Source organism: Pteropus alecto, unplaced genomic scaffold (genome assembly GCF_000325575.1).
Source record: "Pteropus alecto unplaced genomic scaffold, ASM32557v1 scaffold40, whole genome shotgun sequence".
Lineage (NCBI taxonomy): Eukaryota > Metazoa > Chordata > Mammalia > Chiroptera > Pteropodidae > Pteropus > Pteropus alecto.
The window spans coordinates 17159065-17177115 of NW_006431919.1; the positions used below are offsets into that span (position 1 = coordinate 17159065).

Sequence of the window (18051 nt, forward strand, 5' to 3'; positions counted from 1 at the left end):
AGAAGGATGGGGAAAGGGATCCCCGGGGACCGAAGAACGTGTGGAGGACCCCGTTTTCTCCTTCCTCACACGGCTCGCACCCAAGGGCAGGACCCGGGATGCAGATGCGCTGCAGAGCAGTGGCGCAGGTAACTACAAGTCCAAGAGAAGCCCCATTTTTCTGGCTGGAGGAAAAGGTAAAAAGGATCCCTGTGGGCAGGAGAGACGGGGAAATCCAAAAGAGCAATGATCTAGGAAAAAAAGATCTCCTGAATTCCATATGAAAACCCACCTACCATGCCGGACAGACTATAAACCAGAAGAGCAAAGGCTGTAAAAAGCAACCTGACATTGACGTCTCAGACCATCCTCTGAGTAGTGCAAGCCCAAGACAGACGCAAAGCAACGTGACAAAGACTTTTGAAAAGCAGAAGAGATTAGAATCCATGCCCAACTTTCTCATTGCCCTCCCCCCTCTGCTGCAGTCAAGGCAAAACTAGTGTTCTGAGCCTAACTAGGTTAACTACCTGCTTAGAAGCACGGGCCTCATATATTCTCCAGAGGGTTTTAACAGGATTGTAGTCTTTACAATATAACATCCGTAATGTCCAAGATACAATTCAAAAGTACTTAACTTACAAAAAAGCAAGAAAAGTGATTTCTCAGGGGAACAGACAACACATAACAAGCTGGAGACTACCCAGATGTTGTCACTGCCGAGACTTCAAAGCAGTTACGGTAACTACGCTCCCTGAGGTAGATAACCATGCCTAGCGTGAACAAAGAGTCATTCGGCAGGAAAACAGAAACTATGAAATACAGTATTTGAAATAAAAAAATTCACTCGATGGGGGGACAACAGCAGAATAGAGATGAAAGATGGAAACTTCAGTTGACTTGAAGATGGGCTAAGAGAAATTATCCAGCAGGGGAAAAAAAAGACTGAAAAAAAATTGAGGACAGTATCAAATATTTATGTAATTAGAGTCTTAGAGGGCAAGGAGAAATTGGCACCAAAAACAATTATTGAGAAATGGCCAAAAAGTTATGAGATGTGGTGAATGAAAAATATAAATTTACAGATTCGAAAAGCTCAGTGAACGACTTCTTTGCTATGACATTAAAAGTATGATTCATAAAAGAAAAATTCGGGAAACTGGATTTCATCAAAATTAAAATCTTTTGCTTTATGAAAGTTATCATTAAGAAAATGAAAAGACATGTCTCAAAGTGGAAGAAAGTATCTGCAAACTGTATCTACCAAAGGACTCGCATGCAGAATAAGGGAACTTTTAAAACTCGGTAATATAAAAACAAAAAACTCAGTTGAAAAATGGACAAAAGATCTGAACAGAAACTTTACTAACAAACATACGAATGGCAAAAAAACACAAGTGAAAAGATGCTCATTATCGGCAGTCACTGGGGAAATAAAACAAGACGTGTCTACATACCTATCGGAAGGCTAATATCAAAAAACTGAGAATACTAAGGACTGACAAGGATGCAGAATAAAAGGAAATCTCAAACATTGCTGATGAGAACATAAAATGGAATCTATAGCCACTTTGGAAAACAACTTGGCAGTTTCTTAGCAAGTAAAATGTACACTTAGCATATGAGTCAGCAATCTTACACCTAGGTTTTAATGTAAGTGAACTGAAAACCCATAATCTCCCAAAATCTTGCATGCACATTTCAGTGGCTTTATACATAGTTAAGAAAAAGCTGGAAACACAAACGTCCTTCAGCAGGTAAATGGATAAGCACACTGTGGTATACTCATTAAATGGAATACTACTCAGTGAGCAAAAGGAACTGACTACTGCTAACTGCAACAACACAGATGAATCTGAAAGGTATAAGCAGCTAGATTCAAAAGGCTACATGCGGTATGAGTGAGTCCATTTAAAGGACATTCTCAAAAAGGCAAAATTATAGAGGCAGAATAAAAGACCCGTGGTGGCCAGTGCCTAGAGGGATGGGAAGAGTTGAACGCAAAGGGACAGGACAAAGGAACTCCTGGGGATAACGGGACTCTTCTGTATCTTGATCATCGTTATGGCTACACAATTCTTTATGCTTGTCAAAACTCATAGAGCTTTACGCTAAAATGAATGAGTTTTCCTGTATGGAAATTATAACTTTGATAGAGCATCCAAAAGTGCTCTGATTCTTCTGTGTTACCATCTGAGCCTTTCTCAGAAACCATAAAAGGTAACGACTCTGATTTATAGGCGAGTTAGCAACACTTCCACCAGCGAGCAAAGTAATCAAGAGCCTTGTGATACTGAGATAATTTCTACATGCACCTACAGAACACAGAATATTAATGTGTTCAGAGCAAGGTAGGCATCATGAGACAACCCAGAGGTCTAGCGTTAGTACAGGAAAATGCTCTACCTCTAGAACCACATCGAGAGCTGCCAAGACTGAGTGGGACAGATAAACCGATCTGGGATAAATGACGAGATGGTCACTTCCAGTGTCTAACATGTAACCACAGTTCTAAAAATAATACATACAAAATACAGTCATTCACCTTAATAGAATTATCTCGTAGGCCACTGATAATTTTCTCATCATCATACTGTAAACAGTAGACACCTTTACTATTTTCAGAGCGGCACTGAATCCTCTGCAAGTTGTGTCGTCCACACCGCCAGTTAGATTCTATAGTCTAGAGGAAAAAGGAGGCAACAGATGAGTTTTTGCGAATCGACTATTCTATTAGACTTCAGACTTCAGCGCTGCTTCCAGAAACAGCATACCACTGATACCCCACCTCGGTCTGCGTAATAACTGTCTGTGGATAGGAATCATGCTCTTTTCCAAGTAAGACATTAGCCCAACGATGTTTTTTTCTCAAACGTTCCCTGCCCGTCTGGTAACCATCACAGGATTTCCAATGAGTTGGGGTTGGGTTTGAAAAAAAAAATGGCCTAGACAGAACTCAATATGTTCAAAGAATGCCATCTGCATCCAAAACATACAAATAAATAGTAATTCGCTGGGTCACTCTCTAACGCCAATTAAAATATTTGGCGGGAGACCACCGCCAACATTAAGCATACAGTGACAGTCTGCGTTTCCATCCAAAGCATTGTCTTGATCGTTGAGAAAAGATATTAAACTACTATAGAAAAAACTTTGTTATTCATTTTTAACCTTCCTCCAGAAGCTCCTTTGGAATAACGATGGCGCATTTCGGCCCTGGATTCTCATTCTTTCATCATTCATGCAACGCTTCCTAAGATCCTAGTATATTCCAAGTACAAACTGTGCTAGACACTGGGGATTCAATGATCAACAGGAAGCATACTGCTTTCCAGGGAGGCGCCACGCCAGTACCTAGGCACGTAGTATCCGGAACCAGATATACTCTGAAGACATTTATTTGGTTAAATGATCCACACGTTAACATTGGAATGAGGTCCTTATTATTTCCCCTTTTCAAACAAGGAAGGAGTTTAATTTGCCGGAGGCCACAAAACTAGTAACTAGAGGCGCTAGAAATCATACCCATTTCTTCACGACTGAGTCCGTGCTTCTTCCACTAAGTTATGCAATGTCTATAAGGAAGTACAGGCCTAGCTCATGAGACAGACAGGGAACACAGAACATAAAGAGGTCAGTAACAATTCCAGATAAAATGTAACTGCCAACAGAGTGACTAGAAACTGTAAGTGCTGCAGGCCGTGGGAAAATGAACGGCGCTACGGCATGAGACCGGGGGCACAGTTTAGTGAGGAAGCGGGCCAGGCCACAGCCCGGGAGACTTCGGGTGGTGTGCACAAGGACTTCCGGGATGCGAGGGCGCCACGTTTCTACGGAGAACAACCAAAGGGTCAACTCCTGACCCTCGAAATTAGGCGACAAAAGGGACCGAATAACTGTTCGCACCTGAATTCAGGATATAGTTTTAAAGATTAGCTCTGAGCAGTTAATTATCTGAATAGCTAAAAGTTTAATTGGTTGCTTTGCTAAAAAACGGAGATAAATCTCACCTTCATTCATAGTAAGCACTTACATCTGACAAAGTCTTTCCTCTTATTTTGCAGGCAGTCTGCTTCTGTACTGTTCTAACATGTTAAAATTCACTAAATGGCACGTGCGAGGCACTATGCTTTCATAACACCATGCCATGCGCTTCACGTAGTTTACAGCTAATATAACCATCACAACTCACACACCAAAATTATTGTCTTTATTTTACAGAAAGAAAAAAAAAAATGGAGGGTTGTAGATACCAATACACACACATCTAAAAAGGAGACTGTTTCACCAGTCGAGGCCTCAGTAATTGGCACAGGAGTCTGGAAATATAATCCCTGCCCTCAGAGAGCTCCCACACGCAGCCTACAGAGAGGGCAGGATTGCACAGCCCGGGGATGCAAGGCGGGCCACGGAGATGCCAGGGGCAAGGAGAAGCTCACCTGCCCATCCGCTACTGAGCCAGAGCTTCTGAGCCCGCAGCATCACCTCCAGCATTTGTAAATGTCAGACTAGCATACAAAAAAAAAAATTTAACTTACCCTACCTCTGCTACCGCTGTCTAAGAAGACAACAGATCTGTCTGGAGAAGCAACTTTTCAGGAAGGGGCCCAGAATACATAGAATATCTAAAACTGCTTTCAATAGTGGAATCGGCTAGAGAAAGCATTTTCAGACAGTGACTGAGACACCTCCGCATGCTATGCGGAGCAGGAAAACGCTGACTCAGTAAGTAGCTTTGTTACTCTCTACTTCAATGAATGGAAAAGGCACATTTACTATCACGTGAGAATTTGAAAAAAAATTTAATTTAAAACAAAGGAGTGGGGAACGACTCCCTATACCGAAAAGTATGTCCTGCATGCTCTCTCTTCACTCTATCGAACATGTTTTCTAGAACCGGGTGACTTGGTTATATTCCTTTACTACTCCCGAAGCCGTGGAGCAGAGGAGCTGGGCCGAGGCCGCATAGCCGGCCGGCCTGTGACACGTCCATCCCTTCAAGTCCCGACGACGGAGAACAGCACCCAGCATGAAAGGCTGGGCCATGCTCTCCACTTCCAACCCTCAAACAAGAGCCAAATACCAGGGCCTCTCAAAAGCTCTGCCGGACAACAGCTTTCATTCTAAGTCAAATGAAGTCAGGAAATGGCTTAGCTTCTCAGTGCCCAGAAAGAGCCTAATTTTTTAATATACGTATCTGAATTCTGAAAGAAAAAGTGTGCCAAACAATTCTTGATGGATCAATTCATTCTGGGAGCCCACTTTGGGCTGTTTTTAAAATTGGGTTCCTTAATCTCAAAACAAGCGCAGTTTGTTTCCAAATTCCAGGAAAGCGACCCTGAAGCAGAGCACGGAGGGACCGCTCTGCTACGCAGCGGCCCGGCTGCTCCTCTCACCCCCGAGGCCACCCACAAAGAAAGCAGCACTTCCTGCGGACTATGCCCAAAATACCACCTACCACCTTCTTTGACGACCTCAACCCTTGCTAGAATGCTTACAGGCCAGGTCTTTTTTAGAGAAACTAGACGCTTAAAAATGGAAGGCAGCCCACTGTGGTAGAAAATGCCTGGGTTAACGAGCAGCTTTGGCAAATGACGGACTGTGTAAGCTGCAGTTCCCTCCTCTGTAAAAACGGGAAAAGTATCTTCAAACTGTTAAGAATCAGATGAGATGACACGTGTAAAGTGCTCACTGGGGTGCCTCCAAATGAGGGCAGTGACGCTCTTTCTCGTTTGTGGAGTATGCTGGCCAAAAGGAATAGGCTGTAACCGAAAAAAAATTTTCTCACCAAACTGCCAGGAATGGTGGTCTCAGCCCAGGCTGATATTTAAAGCTGATGGCCCTGAGCCCTGCCTGACCACTCCCAGGAAGTGGGCCCAGCCTGCAAATGCAACTCCACAGTTACCTTCATGTCAGCAGCAGGCGGACAGGGCACGTGCAGGTGCAGCCCTGTAATTACGCAGATACCTGCATTTCACCCAGGCACCACGCCGTGTGGCTACTGTAGAGGAATAGTTCGTGTTTTTGAGAACTTGTAAAATCCCCTTACCCTGTGCGAATTTTCAAAATGCTGGGAAAGTAGCCATGATACACAGAGTATACAGCGGCATTTAAATTGGCAACAGAGTGAAAACAGATGTCTGAGTATGGAGAAATAACATTATTTTTAGAAGCCTAAACACAACTGAGTGGGTGGGCAAGTTTTAGCATTTTCTGGTCAGGACAATGTTAATATCAAGTTTGCAAACCACAAAAAAAGCTCCCCACTTTCCCTGCATAAAATGTGGTTGATTAAAAGGTGCGATACGACACACCATCATTTAACTAGCGGTCCGTTCCAAGGACAGTGCTTCGAGGGGTCTAGTACGGTGAATAAGAAGGGGAAGAGGGCATGTTACATGGAGAGCGTGCCACCACTCTGAAATGGCAGAGGGAAAAAGCCAAGTTCAAGACGTCAGAACTCTGAGTCTATCAGAACAACTCCCATCTTCCGCAGAGACACTTGGGGGCGGGGGAGAGTGAAAAGAGCATGGGCTTTGGACTAAGAATCTCAGTCCTGACAATTCGAGAATTAAATTAAATCGCTGTAGCAAAGTACCTAACGGTACGCTCGCCATTAATAATAATGATAACAATTAAGACTCCAGATAACCAAAGAAATGCAGCTGCTTCTCTGAGGAATGCATTCAGGTTCCTCAGGAATTCCTTCTCAATTCAGAGGCACTCTGACCACTCCGCCCCGCACCGTGTGTGTCGGGAACACCCATGAGAGACGAAGCTTTACAGAAGGCTAAGAATTCTTTTTTTATTCTCCCCAGACTTTGTTTCTCACGTTCTCATTTCCTGAATCATACTGGCCACACTAAGCCAGGTTCTCTACTTTTTCCTTAAAAATTAGTCAATTTCTGTTGGGTCAAGGTGGAAGGGCAGGGTCATCTGCTCATCAGGGCCAAATCTGGGAATGCACAGATGACAGGAGCCAGCGCATGAACTAGAGCTGTCAAGGGAGAGCTAGAAGGAGAAAAAGAAAAAGGTGCTGTGAACTGGCAGCCGTGTGTGGCAGTCGGGGAGGGGACACAAACACCCACTTGTCATCAGGGGTGTAATTTATCTTTGGGCACTGGGCCTAATTAAAACCCTTTAAAGCACTACCTTTCCCGAAACTGGACTAAAACAAGGTCAACTAATTCTATCTGAACTCGTGCCCTTTTTTAAACTGACGGTCAAGGACACTGAGCACTCACACAGTTAGAGAAAGGTAAGAAGATCACCTAGCAGTCTGCAGGCATATAGCCACAGACTTCTTTCTCCTTCGCTTCTCGCATTTTCCCTTTTGAAAACGACAAACAACACTAAGAGCTAGCCAGACCCCAGTTAAACCCCATAACTACGTAGCAAGTTCTAAAACTTCTCTTAGTCCCAGTTTCTCCTCATTACAGATGAGGATAACATCATGTAAGAATTCAACGCGATAATCTGTGTTAAGTCACACAACACAGTTCATGGTACACTGAGAGAGCGCCTGTAATCATTACATTCTGTTTCTGAGGGTTTCGTATCAGCTACGTGGACAAGAGCCAAGGGCGTTGAGTCTCTCATTTGTTTGATCCATGGGTCGCTGACACACTCTCTAGCTGTGTGTCTACTCCGAGAACAGAATAACACGTACTTGCAAAACAGAGGTAAAGAACTCTATTTTGATGAGTTTACCAACCAGTGATCTATAGTATAAAAAGGTTATATAAAGTGCAGAAGAAAATAAGGTTGATCACAGACTCTGTTAGTCTCTAGCTGAGTGATCCTGGGCATTCTATTTAACCGTGTTGACCCTCAGTTTCTCAGTTTTAATAAGGACATGACCCACCTTTCGGGTACTGTCTGAGTGTTAAACGAGAAAATGTATTATAAAATGCTTAACAAAGTATCTATCACAAGTAAATGCTCCATACATGGTACACTCTTTTTCTTTATTGTTACTGTTAGTGAGTGTTCCAAAGCATAGAACATCACCTCCTAAGAGATCTAATCTAGCCCAGAGACATCTGGAGGAGACCCCTGTGGCCAGCCCGTGGAGTTCCCCAAGACACAATTCAAGAACCACTGGGGAGGCCGGCACGATGCAGAGGCTTTTTGTCAAACAGGGTTTCCCCCACAGCTCCATTTCCCCTCACGTCTGCCTCCTCCACTAACTTAAAAATATTATTTCCGCCTCAGGAAATGGATATGGTGGGTGGTGTCACATCGACCATCATGCCACGGAGTTCACAGTGTCAATTATGATGGCAGTCATTCATGGGGGGTTAAATAAAATAGTCCCTGTCACCAAATCTTCAAACCCATCGAAGTTCTTTCAAAATTCCTGTTTACTGATGACTGACTTTATACATCGTCCTTCTCGTAATAAAGGATTTACTAAATAATTCAAGGAAATTTTGAGATACTTTGTAAAGAGTAATTGGGGGTTGGGGGGGATAAGCAGAAAGTAATAGTTTCTATGATGCGTGTACGAGCAATGTCCTACTATAACTATCTAGGGGTGAGAGACGGCCCACCCCCTTCTCCCCTGAAACTCACCCACCAGCCACAGATTCAAATTAGCACTATGCTTTGGCTACTACATGTTTATTCTAAGCTTTGTCAATGGATCAATTAATTCCTTTATGATCTGTGTGGCAGAAGTTTTAAATTATTTAACCCTCCTGGAAAGGTTACTTTGTAGCTCATTTTAGAGAGCAGAAAACTCAAGACAAGGGTTTGTGCTTTAAATACTAATATTCCAGCCACATTCAGATGTTCCATCAACCGAATGATTCCATTAGTTCACATCTGCCTCAAAAAGGGGAAAAGAACCCCACCCCCCAAAAAGCACGTTTCTCCATTAATAAATTTTGGCACAATAACTTTTCTGCCTATCACCTGGGGGAGGGGGTTACCTCACGTTTGGGAAACTGGGTATAACTTTATGGGTGATGCGGCATTGCCTAGAGAAGGCTCAATTTTTCTGCCAAGAAGGAAACAGTGAAGTAACCAGGACCTGCCAAGAACACATGTGAAAGAGTTAATGAGAAATGCCTGTGCGTGTCTTTCCTGGTTCAAGGAAAAGGGCTAAATAATAAACCTGAACTAATTAGAACACACGAACAACATCAAACATCTCCAGTGCTTCTCATCGAGTTTACAGAGTTTTCCTGGGCTGGTGAAGTTGCACTCAAATCCAACATGTCCAGAAGCGTAATTGGCTCCATAAAAGCCACTTAACTGTTGCTTACACTCATACTTGAGTCATTTTTTATGAAAAATTATGGGAAATTTACAGAGGAAACTGAGACTGTGCCTTCGCTAGTTCTCCAGATATGGCTCAAAACTGAAAAAGTGCTTACCTGAAAAACTGAGCCTTGGATTTTGGAAAATTTATCAAAGTAAAAAGTTGATCTTGGATTAATGTTGTAATTAAGTAGTGGCCTTGCAGAAGCATTTCACATTTTAAAAAAGTTAGGTCATTTTTTACAAAAAGACATTATCTACTCTGAGGAAAGCTACAGGTTGTACATTGTGACACATTTGCTCCAGGAGTTCAACTTAAAATTTTCACTTGTTCCATGATTTTAGATCAACACAACACTCTATGGCAACATAAAAAGTTGAGAACGAGACACAAAGAGCCCATGAAACAGATAAATCATAAAGTTACCTCTATATCCTGGATAATCTTTGGGTACAGTGACCTATAAAATGAATTGGGAGGGCCATCTGTGGGTCTGTTTTTAAACAGGTACTGATCCCTGGCAAATAAAAACAAACAGATGTTACATTTTGCACAGAAAGGGAGAATTTTATTTAAACATGGTGCTTACAAAAATATTGTATCATTCAAGTCTTTTGACTCAAACTGAGCTTTCACAGTTCGAAAAGCAGGATTTCTGAGTTTAAACACGTTAGACACAAATTTACTTCAATTTACAGCTTTCTACCACAATCCTGGCCTTTCATTTTCTGAATACCTGACACACAATAATCCCGCCTTTCATTCTACAGTTTAACAAAAAGTGCCAATGTCGCTTTGTGGAAAATCTAACTTGGTACACATCAAACTTCCTCCCAGAAAGAAAATACAGCCCTAACCCGCGCCCACACCACGACCAGCTCTACTTCCTCCCACGTGCGGCTCTTCCTCTGTGCCGACCGGGCCAGGTGACTGACACGTGGAGTGATAAAGCTGTGTTTAAGTTAACGGGTTTTCTCTATAAAAGCCTGCCTGCTGTGCATTATGTCCAACCAGGAACAATAACGCAGAGCGGAATGGCTTTACCGGACTTTCTCATGTTTTTTCCCTTATCTATCTGTTGGTGATGGTCCCATCACCTAAGAAACATGAGAAAGGAAAAGCGTAAATACACAGCTTTGTGAAGCCAAATCACTCAAACTACACAGTACTTCTTAACAGCTGATAACTATAAAGGAAATATACATTTCAGAAGGAAAACTTCTGACAGCTTTAACTTTTCCCCGCTAACTCCTGACCACTCATCTTTTCCCGCTTGTTTAAAACAGGCCCCCACATTTGGCAAGTCTGACTGCTTTCTTGAGTAATCCAACTGACCCTAGGTCGAAACTACTTTTTTTCTCGAGAACGAACTTACCACCCTCTTCTTTCTGAAAGTCCCTTCCACAGAGGGTCAGTGCGCACCATTCGTTCGATCAGCTTCTTCCAAAGCATTCCTTCCGAGATCACTCGCTGCCATTCTTTACACACCAGCTCTGCGGCACACAGAGACCTGGCATCCAGGTAGGAAAGAATGTTTTCTGCTATGTGATCTAGGCCTTGCTCTGCAAAACAGAAAAGGCAGTGAGTGGAGGGATGGCAAGGGAGAGGAAGATGCACCAGTCAGTCACCATTTCCTAAGCGTCAAAGAAAGCACCCTTGAGCTGAAACACGGCAGGCCCCGTGCTTCAGCAGTATCAACAGTCCTGCAGATGTGCACACGCAGGACCTCATAAACGTACACACTTCTTTTTGGTTCAGATTTTTAAAGATAAAACAATTGATGGCAACCGTTACTGTGTGTAAATGCTGATCCTGAGCAGTTCTATGTATCTGTCAGTTATGATGACGACTTATTTTCACTTTTACATAACTCTTTTCAAACCACTATGGGGCAATAACTCCCCAAAGTTTACAGACGAACGAGGCACAGAGAGGTGAAGCACTCGAGGTCTCGCAGCTACAGGGTAGTAAAGCCAGGGCTGGAACTCTGACCTCTTGATCCAACATTTGTGTTCTCTCCCCACTGATTTACTGTCTCTCGTAACAAATCGCCCTATGAATCCACGAACCCGTGTGAATCCCTTAGGGCTAAGGAGACAAAAAGGTGAAATGCTGACATCTTCAAAAGCTTATACAAAGGTAAATGGCAATCCAACGGTTAAAGTCAAGTGCACTTAGGTGTATCTCTTTTGATCATTTGTCTCTGAGTAGGTAAAATTCTCAAGATCAAGAGCCATGTGTCTACAAATTCTAGAACCTGAGGCGGTTTCTCCCTCCCACACAATGCCAGGGTCCTCTCAGAGAAGACTGAGATCCAGCCTCTGCCTGGCATTCCAAAGTGAGATCACCATGGCCCACGTTACGGCCTCCTGTAAACGCCCGTCCTCGGTTCGAGGCGCGTCCTCCGAGGCTACGAGAACCAAGGCCCCTCCTCGGGCCCGTCCTGTGTAGTGGCGGAACACCAACAAACAGGCAGAAAATTCCGGCTTCAAATCCAGGCTCAGCACGCAGCAGTCCTGCGACGCGAAACGAACGCTGAGACGTCCGTGCCCTGGGGTTTCTTTCTCACCACGCAATGCGGCAATCACCAGCAACGACTGTCCCTTCCCACTCTATCTGTGAGACTCACATGGGTTTCATGAAAAGACTCTAAAGACAAAGCACCACACGAGCTTAGTATCTGTTCTCCTTCTCAAGGTCACAGGCGGCACGGCAGCAGGAACCTGGCAGGATACAGGTGAATCATTACACTTTCGGAGCCTCTGCTTTCTCATCGGTATAAAGTGGTGATAGCAATCTTTGCCCCATTTTGAAAATATCGAAATGAGATGATGCTCAAGAAACGCTTTACAAACGAAGATTTTCTTCGACTCTGAGAATGACTAATTACACTGTTGATCACGGTTTACAGGCCTTCATGTAAACTTTCCTACTCTGGACTGGACCTGAGACCCGAGTTATGATCAGATAATGAGGACCACACTAGGGCCGCGACCTTTTCCTGCACACGTCATGATATCTGTTAATGCAGTTGGAGATTACAGTGCCTGCGCCTAATAGTCGTATCGAGTAGACCCCTAAGATGGCAGTAAGTCAAAATCCTAGGCCTCTCCCCAAGACCTCTGTTGAAACAATTCCCCCAACTCGGTATCTGTATGCCTATCTGGAGGGGTGGGTGCAGTTGTCCTTACTATAATTTGCCTTTGCAGCTTTACCTGACCGCCCCAGTTAGCCTCTAGAACCTTCTGTCATCCAGAAGAGTGGGTATTCCACCCCGGATCTGCACGGGGGGCAAACGGAGGAAGTCCTTGTTCCCAAGTTTGTGGGCAAACATGTCAAATGGGTCAGAACCAAGGACAGCGCCACGGTTCTGGAGCTGTCCCTCCAGGCTGTCCCTGATCTACTCACTGAACACTGTCACGGTGCCAGCACTGCGCTACGGGTTCTGTCGCGATCTGGGCGGCTGCGTCCAGCCCACACCTCTCCTCAGTCCTTGGGGATATCTGGAGGAACTCTGCCCCATGAGGACATGGCCGCCTTCGTACCGCGTTTCTGACCTGCTGGTCTGGGAATCTGTCCAACGAGGAGAGCAGTGAAGCCGGCGTGGCTGCTCGGTGCGATCCCTTGCTGGTGCTTACTACGTGCAGTTGGTATTGCGTTTTTTAAAAACAAGTTGGCACTAGCTGCTTTGTGTCCCTTTTTAACATATGATTCATGTTCATTACAGAAAAGTGGTAGAATGCATGTAAGCAGAACATTAAAAACCCCTAAATCCCACCTCTCAGAGCTAACGCTTTTGGCACTCCGTACACACCCTCCAGGCGGACACAAGCCTGGGGTCTTTGCGGCTGGCTTGATGATCCACTTAAGAACTCTGCTGGAGTGTGGCATCAAATTTACCAGCTAATATCCCCCAAATACACTCACTCCGGTTGTCCAATTCTTAAAACCAGGAAATCTGCGCGTCAATCGCCTCGGGGCACTACCACGCAGAATCACCAAACACAGCTGGCAAGCTGAAAGGGGCACGGGGTGCCCAGCAGCTCTGCCTCCGGTTTTCCGTTACTCCTCGGTGTCCCACAATTCCTATCCTCACAGCTACAGCTTCTGTCCCCATCCTGCACCAATGGCTTTAGGCCTACTTGTTGACAGGCGCTACATGTTTCCTAAACACTTCACAGCTTTCACTATAATTTTTCTATCTTTTTGTGGTTTTAAAACCCGACAGGCGCTACATGTTTCCTAAACACGTCACAGCTTTCTTGGACTATAATTTTTCTATCTTTTTGTGGTTTTAAAACCATTATTCTTAGTGGGGAAAGAAAAAAAGTGACGAGTGGAAACGTGCGGCTTCTTCCTATCATCGCTGCACGATCTACTGCGAAGACACCGTCCCTTCATTCTTCACACTGTGCTCCCGAGATGATGTTTGTGTTTGTTTTCAACTTTCCCGTTTACTTATCCATTTTGGACAATTTTACATTATCAGGGTTTTGCCGTCTTGATACCATGCTCTAAGGTTCAGGCTGCCTTTCTGTGTCTCCATGATGCTGTGCCCCTTTCTTCCCTCTTTCCGCCCATGTTTATTTATGATTAGGGAAATCTCCAGATAATCACATGGTTCTGCTTGGGCCACTCCACCGCTAGGACTGACAAAACAGTCATCGGAATTCCAAATTTCACAATCTCTCTGCCCTTTAATCATTTTCTTTAAAATCTCTATCCAAGGGCTAATAAACTTAGGTCTTCCCTGGATCTGTCCAACGCTGGGGTACTTATCAGACTGTCTTCTAGTTCTACATGTGCCATTAGCATAGAGTCACTTTTCAAGGTCTGTATTACTTCCGTATCGCCAGCCAAATCCTCCTAGCTGGTTGTAAACACTCTCTTAACCGCATCTCCTGCGTCTTCTGCTCTGAGAGATGAAACAAACAGCGAGTCCAGAATGCACTGCATTTGCCTTTTCAGGTCTTGATGGCTGCAACGTCCGCTCGTCTGTATATGAACTGGGAAAGCAGCATCCAGGCCTCGGCCTGATTGGGTGGTCTGGGAGATGTTTCTCAGAAGCCTGTGTGGTTATGTATGAATCTCTCGTGGTTGCTGACTTTAAAAACAAACAAAAGCAACAAAAACAGATTCCCTGGACATTCTTCTGACCTACTCGGTCAGAATCTTTAGATGGTGAGGGCCAAAAATCTACCTTTTTAAGCAGTTCCGCCAGGTAATTCTAACACGCTGGGCACTCTTGCTTCACAGTCCTCTTGGATTTTTCTTCCTCCATAGCTCACCACTGGGCTAGCAGTGAGTTTCTGCATAAGGAAATCACTTACTAACAAATAGTTCCCCTTCTTTCAAAGGCTATCAGTCTAATTCAGCAGCATCTCGGTAATACAAATGAGACTTGGTTTACTTCCTTTGGATAATACTTTAAATTCATTTCATCCTCCTAGGAAGCAGCATGTTTTGGTCTCTTGGAAGATGCGCTGGCTGTAGAGTCAGATAACCTGGTTGAAGCAAGCAGTTTTCCTTTTTGGATCTCGGTCTTCCACAAAATAGACATGACAGTCAACGTTGAAACAGATTAGTTCACACGACCTGCACGAGAACCCTCTGAGACGGGTACTCTCAATATCCTCTTTACAGAGAAGGAACTTCCCGCCCTGGTTGGGAAGGTAAATTAGAGGAGGTTGTTAAGGAGCCAGACACAGAAGTGCTTGATGAGTATCATTCTGTTCCCTTCCCTTGTCCCCAAATCCCCTTAGTTGATATTGTTGGTCAAGGAGCTAAGCAGTGTTCCTCTTTGTTATTTTCTGAGAGAAAATATTACACACCTCCTCTAGCAAAGCACTAAATAAGCCCCCTCTAATATCTTGGTTATAAGTCTCATCCCCTTAAATATTTGAAGGCTAGGAATCACACAACTTCTGTTTGAGCATTTAAGAGTAGACTCACAGAAGCCGTGCAGACCTTGAAACTTTCTGGTTTCAAGCCTGTTCAGACAAAGAAGTTACTGCATAAGGCGGTCCATTTGCCAGGGCTAAAAAGCGCTTTGAGGTGATAAAACTAAGCATTTCCTTAGGTACCAATGTCTGGCTCTCATTTACTCCACCATGCTGAGACTCCTCCATCTCCCACCACCCCACCCCCTTCCCAAGGCAGCAGAGGACATAATGGCCTCAGAAAAATGAGGCTAAGATCCTGCACACACAATGCTGAAGACGTGCTACCATTGCTAATTATAGGGACAAGGTGAAAGTCCGGAAAAATTCCAATAATAAATTAAAACAATTATAAGGCACAAATTTCGAAGCTCAATATGTAAATAACACTATCAAAATCAAACTCAAATGTGTAATAGCAGCTCAATGCCCTTGACTACAGCCAGTTATAACACAGCTGCTTAGATCATGCACTTATAGAAACGCTTATTATTTTAGAAACACATTTCAAAGAACAGCTGCAAAGAAACTTCCTTCCCCACCCACCTCTGCTGTCCCTTCCCCCTTCCTGGTCACAGATCTATGTGGCTATAAAATCTGAAGTCAGAAACCTTACACACACACACACACACACACAAAACTGTTGACAGCAACAGTCATTGGATGCCTTTATCTTGGAATATACTGACCTACGGATTCAGACAGAAATGAAGTGAAATGATGCCCAGGTCACAAAGTCCGACACTTCGTTGGGCCAACAAAGTGCCACATACACCTACCTATATGATGTCAGGATGAATCAATTTGGAAATTAGTGGGTGAATAATTAAAACTTCCTGGCAATAAATCTTACTACCTCTGGAGAAGCAGGTGTTTCCTGCTTCTCTGGGCTTTTTATTTTATTATTATTATTATTATTTTTTTTTACGCTGCCATCCTCAGAATACCCACCAGATGCCAGTCACATGACATACATCCTGTGATCTTTACGCTATCCCATGAAGCAGCAGTACTATTACTGCCACAGGGATAAGGAAACGGGCTCCTGTGCTACTGCGCAGGGGCTGGGTTCACACTGAAGGGCGTCTGAGCCGACGGCCACGCTCTCCGTGGCTACGCGGGGGTCTCTGGTGCAGCGCCTAGCCTAAGGCCCGAGCTACGCGCTGGTTCTTCCACAGCTCCAAGACCACTGATCGAGTCTGCCACACGTACGGTCCACAGTGATGTGTCGTCTTTACTGGGGATAGGACGAATGAATGAACCATGGCCAAGAAGCTAAATGTTTCGAAATTCTTAATTGCTTAGACACCTTACCAAATGGATCGCCAATGTTTATCATGCGTTTTGAAGTACAATCTGCTTCTACTTCAAATGGTATAAATTTTCCCTTTAACGACAGTTCTTACAAACCACAAACTTAGCCTGCAGAAATTGACATTGCAGACTAAACATTTACCATGATTTTTAGAAAAGCATATCATAATTATCACTTTTTCCACTGAACCAAAAGGAGCCAGAGACCACAAACATTTTCCGTTTTCCCTATACTGACAGGTATGATAGTCACAGTGAGCACCAAAAAGTCAGAACTACATACGATTATAATAGAATTAATGGTTTTCACAATCAAAAGAAGTCTTAAGTTGACTGTCAATTTCATCAGAGTGAAAATTCAAACTCAAGATCACCTATAGTAAAAGCTAAGCGCTGATCAGCAAGCTGTTCCGCACGTTATTAAATCTAAGTGGGAACATACGCAGGGCCCTGTCTCTCCCCTAACGCTCTGAAGTTTGGGTCTGGGTTAAGGAACTAATGCCAGGTTTAATCCAAGTCTACTAGAGACTGACTAACGACCAATTCGGCCAGCGTGTCCCCAGCTATTAGATCCATGCGTATGATACATACTGACATATGTATATATGTTCAGATCAAATCCTGTGAAAACAAACAGCATTTTAACAAAAATATTTCCATGTCCCAGCCAATGGTCCATTCATTTTGTGTAATAGTCAATACCACAAAATTCTGCTTTAACAGAGATATGGACAATGCCTTAAAATTTGCTATAATGAAAACTGAATTGTATGCAATTATACTAACCATATTTATATACATAACACATGTTCATCTGTTCTGTCTCTTCTCCAAGACCATACACTCCCCAAGAAAAAGGGATTCCTCTGAACTACACTCTACAAATCAAGAGAACAACAGTGCCACCTCGTGGATATTCTGTCAATAGAAGGTGAGGTCCCTGGCACTCTTAAATGTCTGAGAAGCAAATTACAGGGGAAAATAAAACTATAAGTAGAAGGCAATGAAAAAAAACAATAAACAGATCTGCTTGAGAAAAATGAGGCGTAACTTCATTTAGTGAAAAGCACTTATGAGGAACCACCACCACCATCGACTTTAAAAACTACTTCGACTTTCCTCAGTGTGAGATGCAGCCTGAGTCAGGAGAAAGGCCTGCACGATGGGGGTTCTGGGGCCTGCGCTGCACAGACGGGAGCTGCACCCCGTGTGCACTCATCATGCTGAAAGCCACCTCTAATTCTCAAATCCCCCCTCCTCTCCCTTCCTCCCATGCAATTAAAAGCATACCTTTCTCTTTTCCCACTCCTCTTTCTTTCTTTCTCTCATAATTAAAAGTAAATATTACTGAGTTGGGTTGCAAACCATGTATTCTATACGAGGGTCGACTTAAGGAATTTTCTAGAGTCATCTGAACTATAAGTGATTTCAGTTTTTGCACTAATTTTTGAAATATCCTGCACCGCACCATCACTTGCACAATCACCCCAATAACCAACATGTGTGCTGCGGGGCATTCCGTCCACTTCCCACAGTCTCTGGCTTCCTAGCCTACAC

General features: G+C 43.8%; 1 protein-coding gene across 8 annotated transcripts in view; it reads right to left on the bottom strand.

The window, feature by feature from the left end:
* The window catches only part of FBXW11 (F-box and WD repeat domain containing 11), a 99439-nt gene that overhangs the window by 18060 nt on the left and 63328 nt on the right, over positions 1–18051 (bottom strand). For 7 of the 8 annotated variants that reach the window (XM_006906512.2, XM_015585207.1, XM_025043087.1 and 4 more), the window contains 3 exons: positions 10617–10803; positions 9668–9758; positions 2522–2659 (listed from right to left, as the gene is read on the bottom strand). In XM_006906512.2, the coding sequence (XP_006906574.1) occupies positions 2522–2659; positions 9668–9758; positions 10617–10803 (416 nt within the window). The remainder of the gene's footprint in view (positions 1–2521; positions 2660–9667; positions 9759–10616; positions 10804–18051) is intronic. The other variant, XM_025043088.1, reaches the window with a different exon arrangement.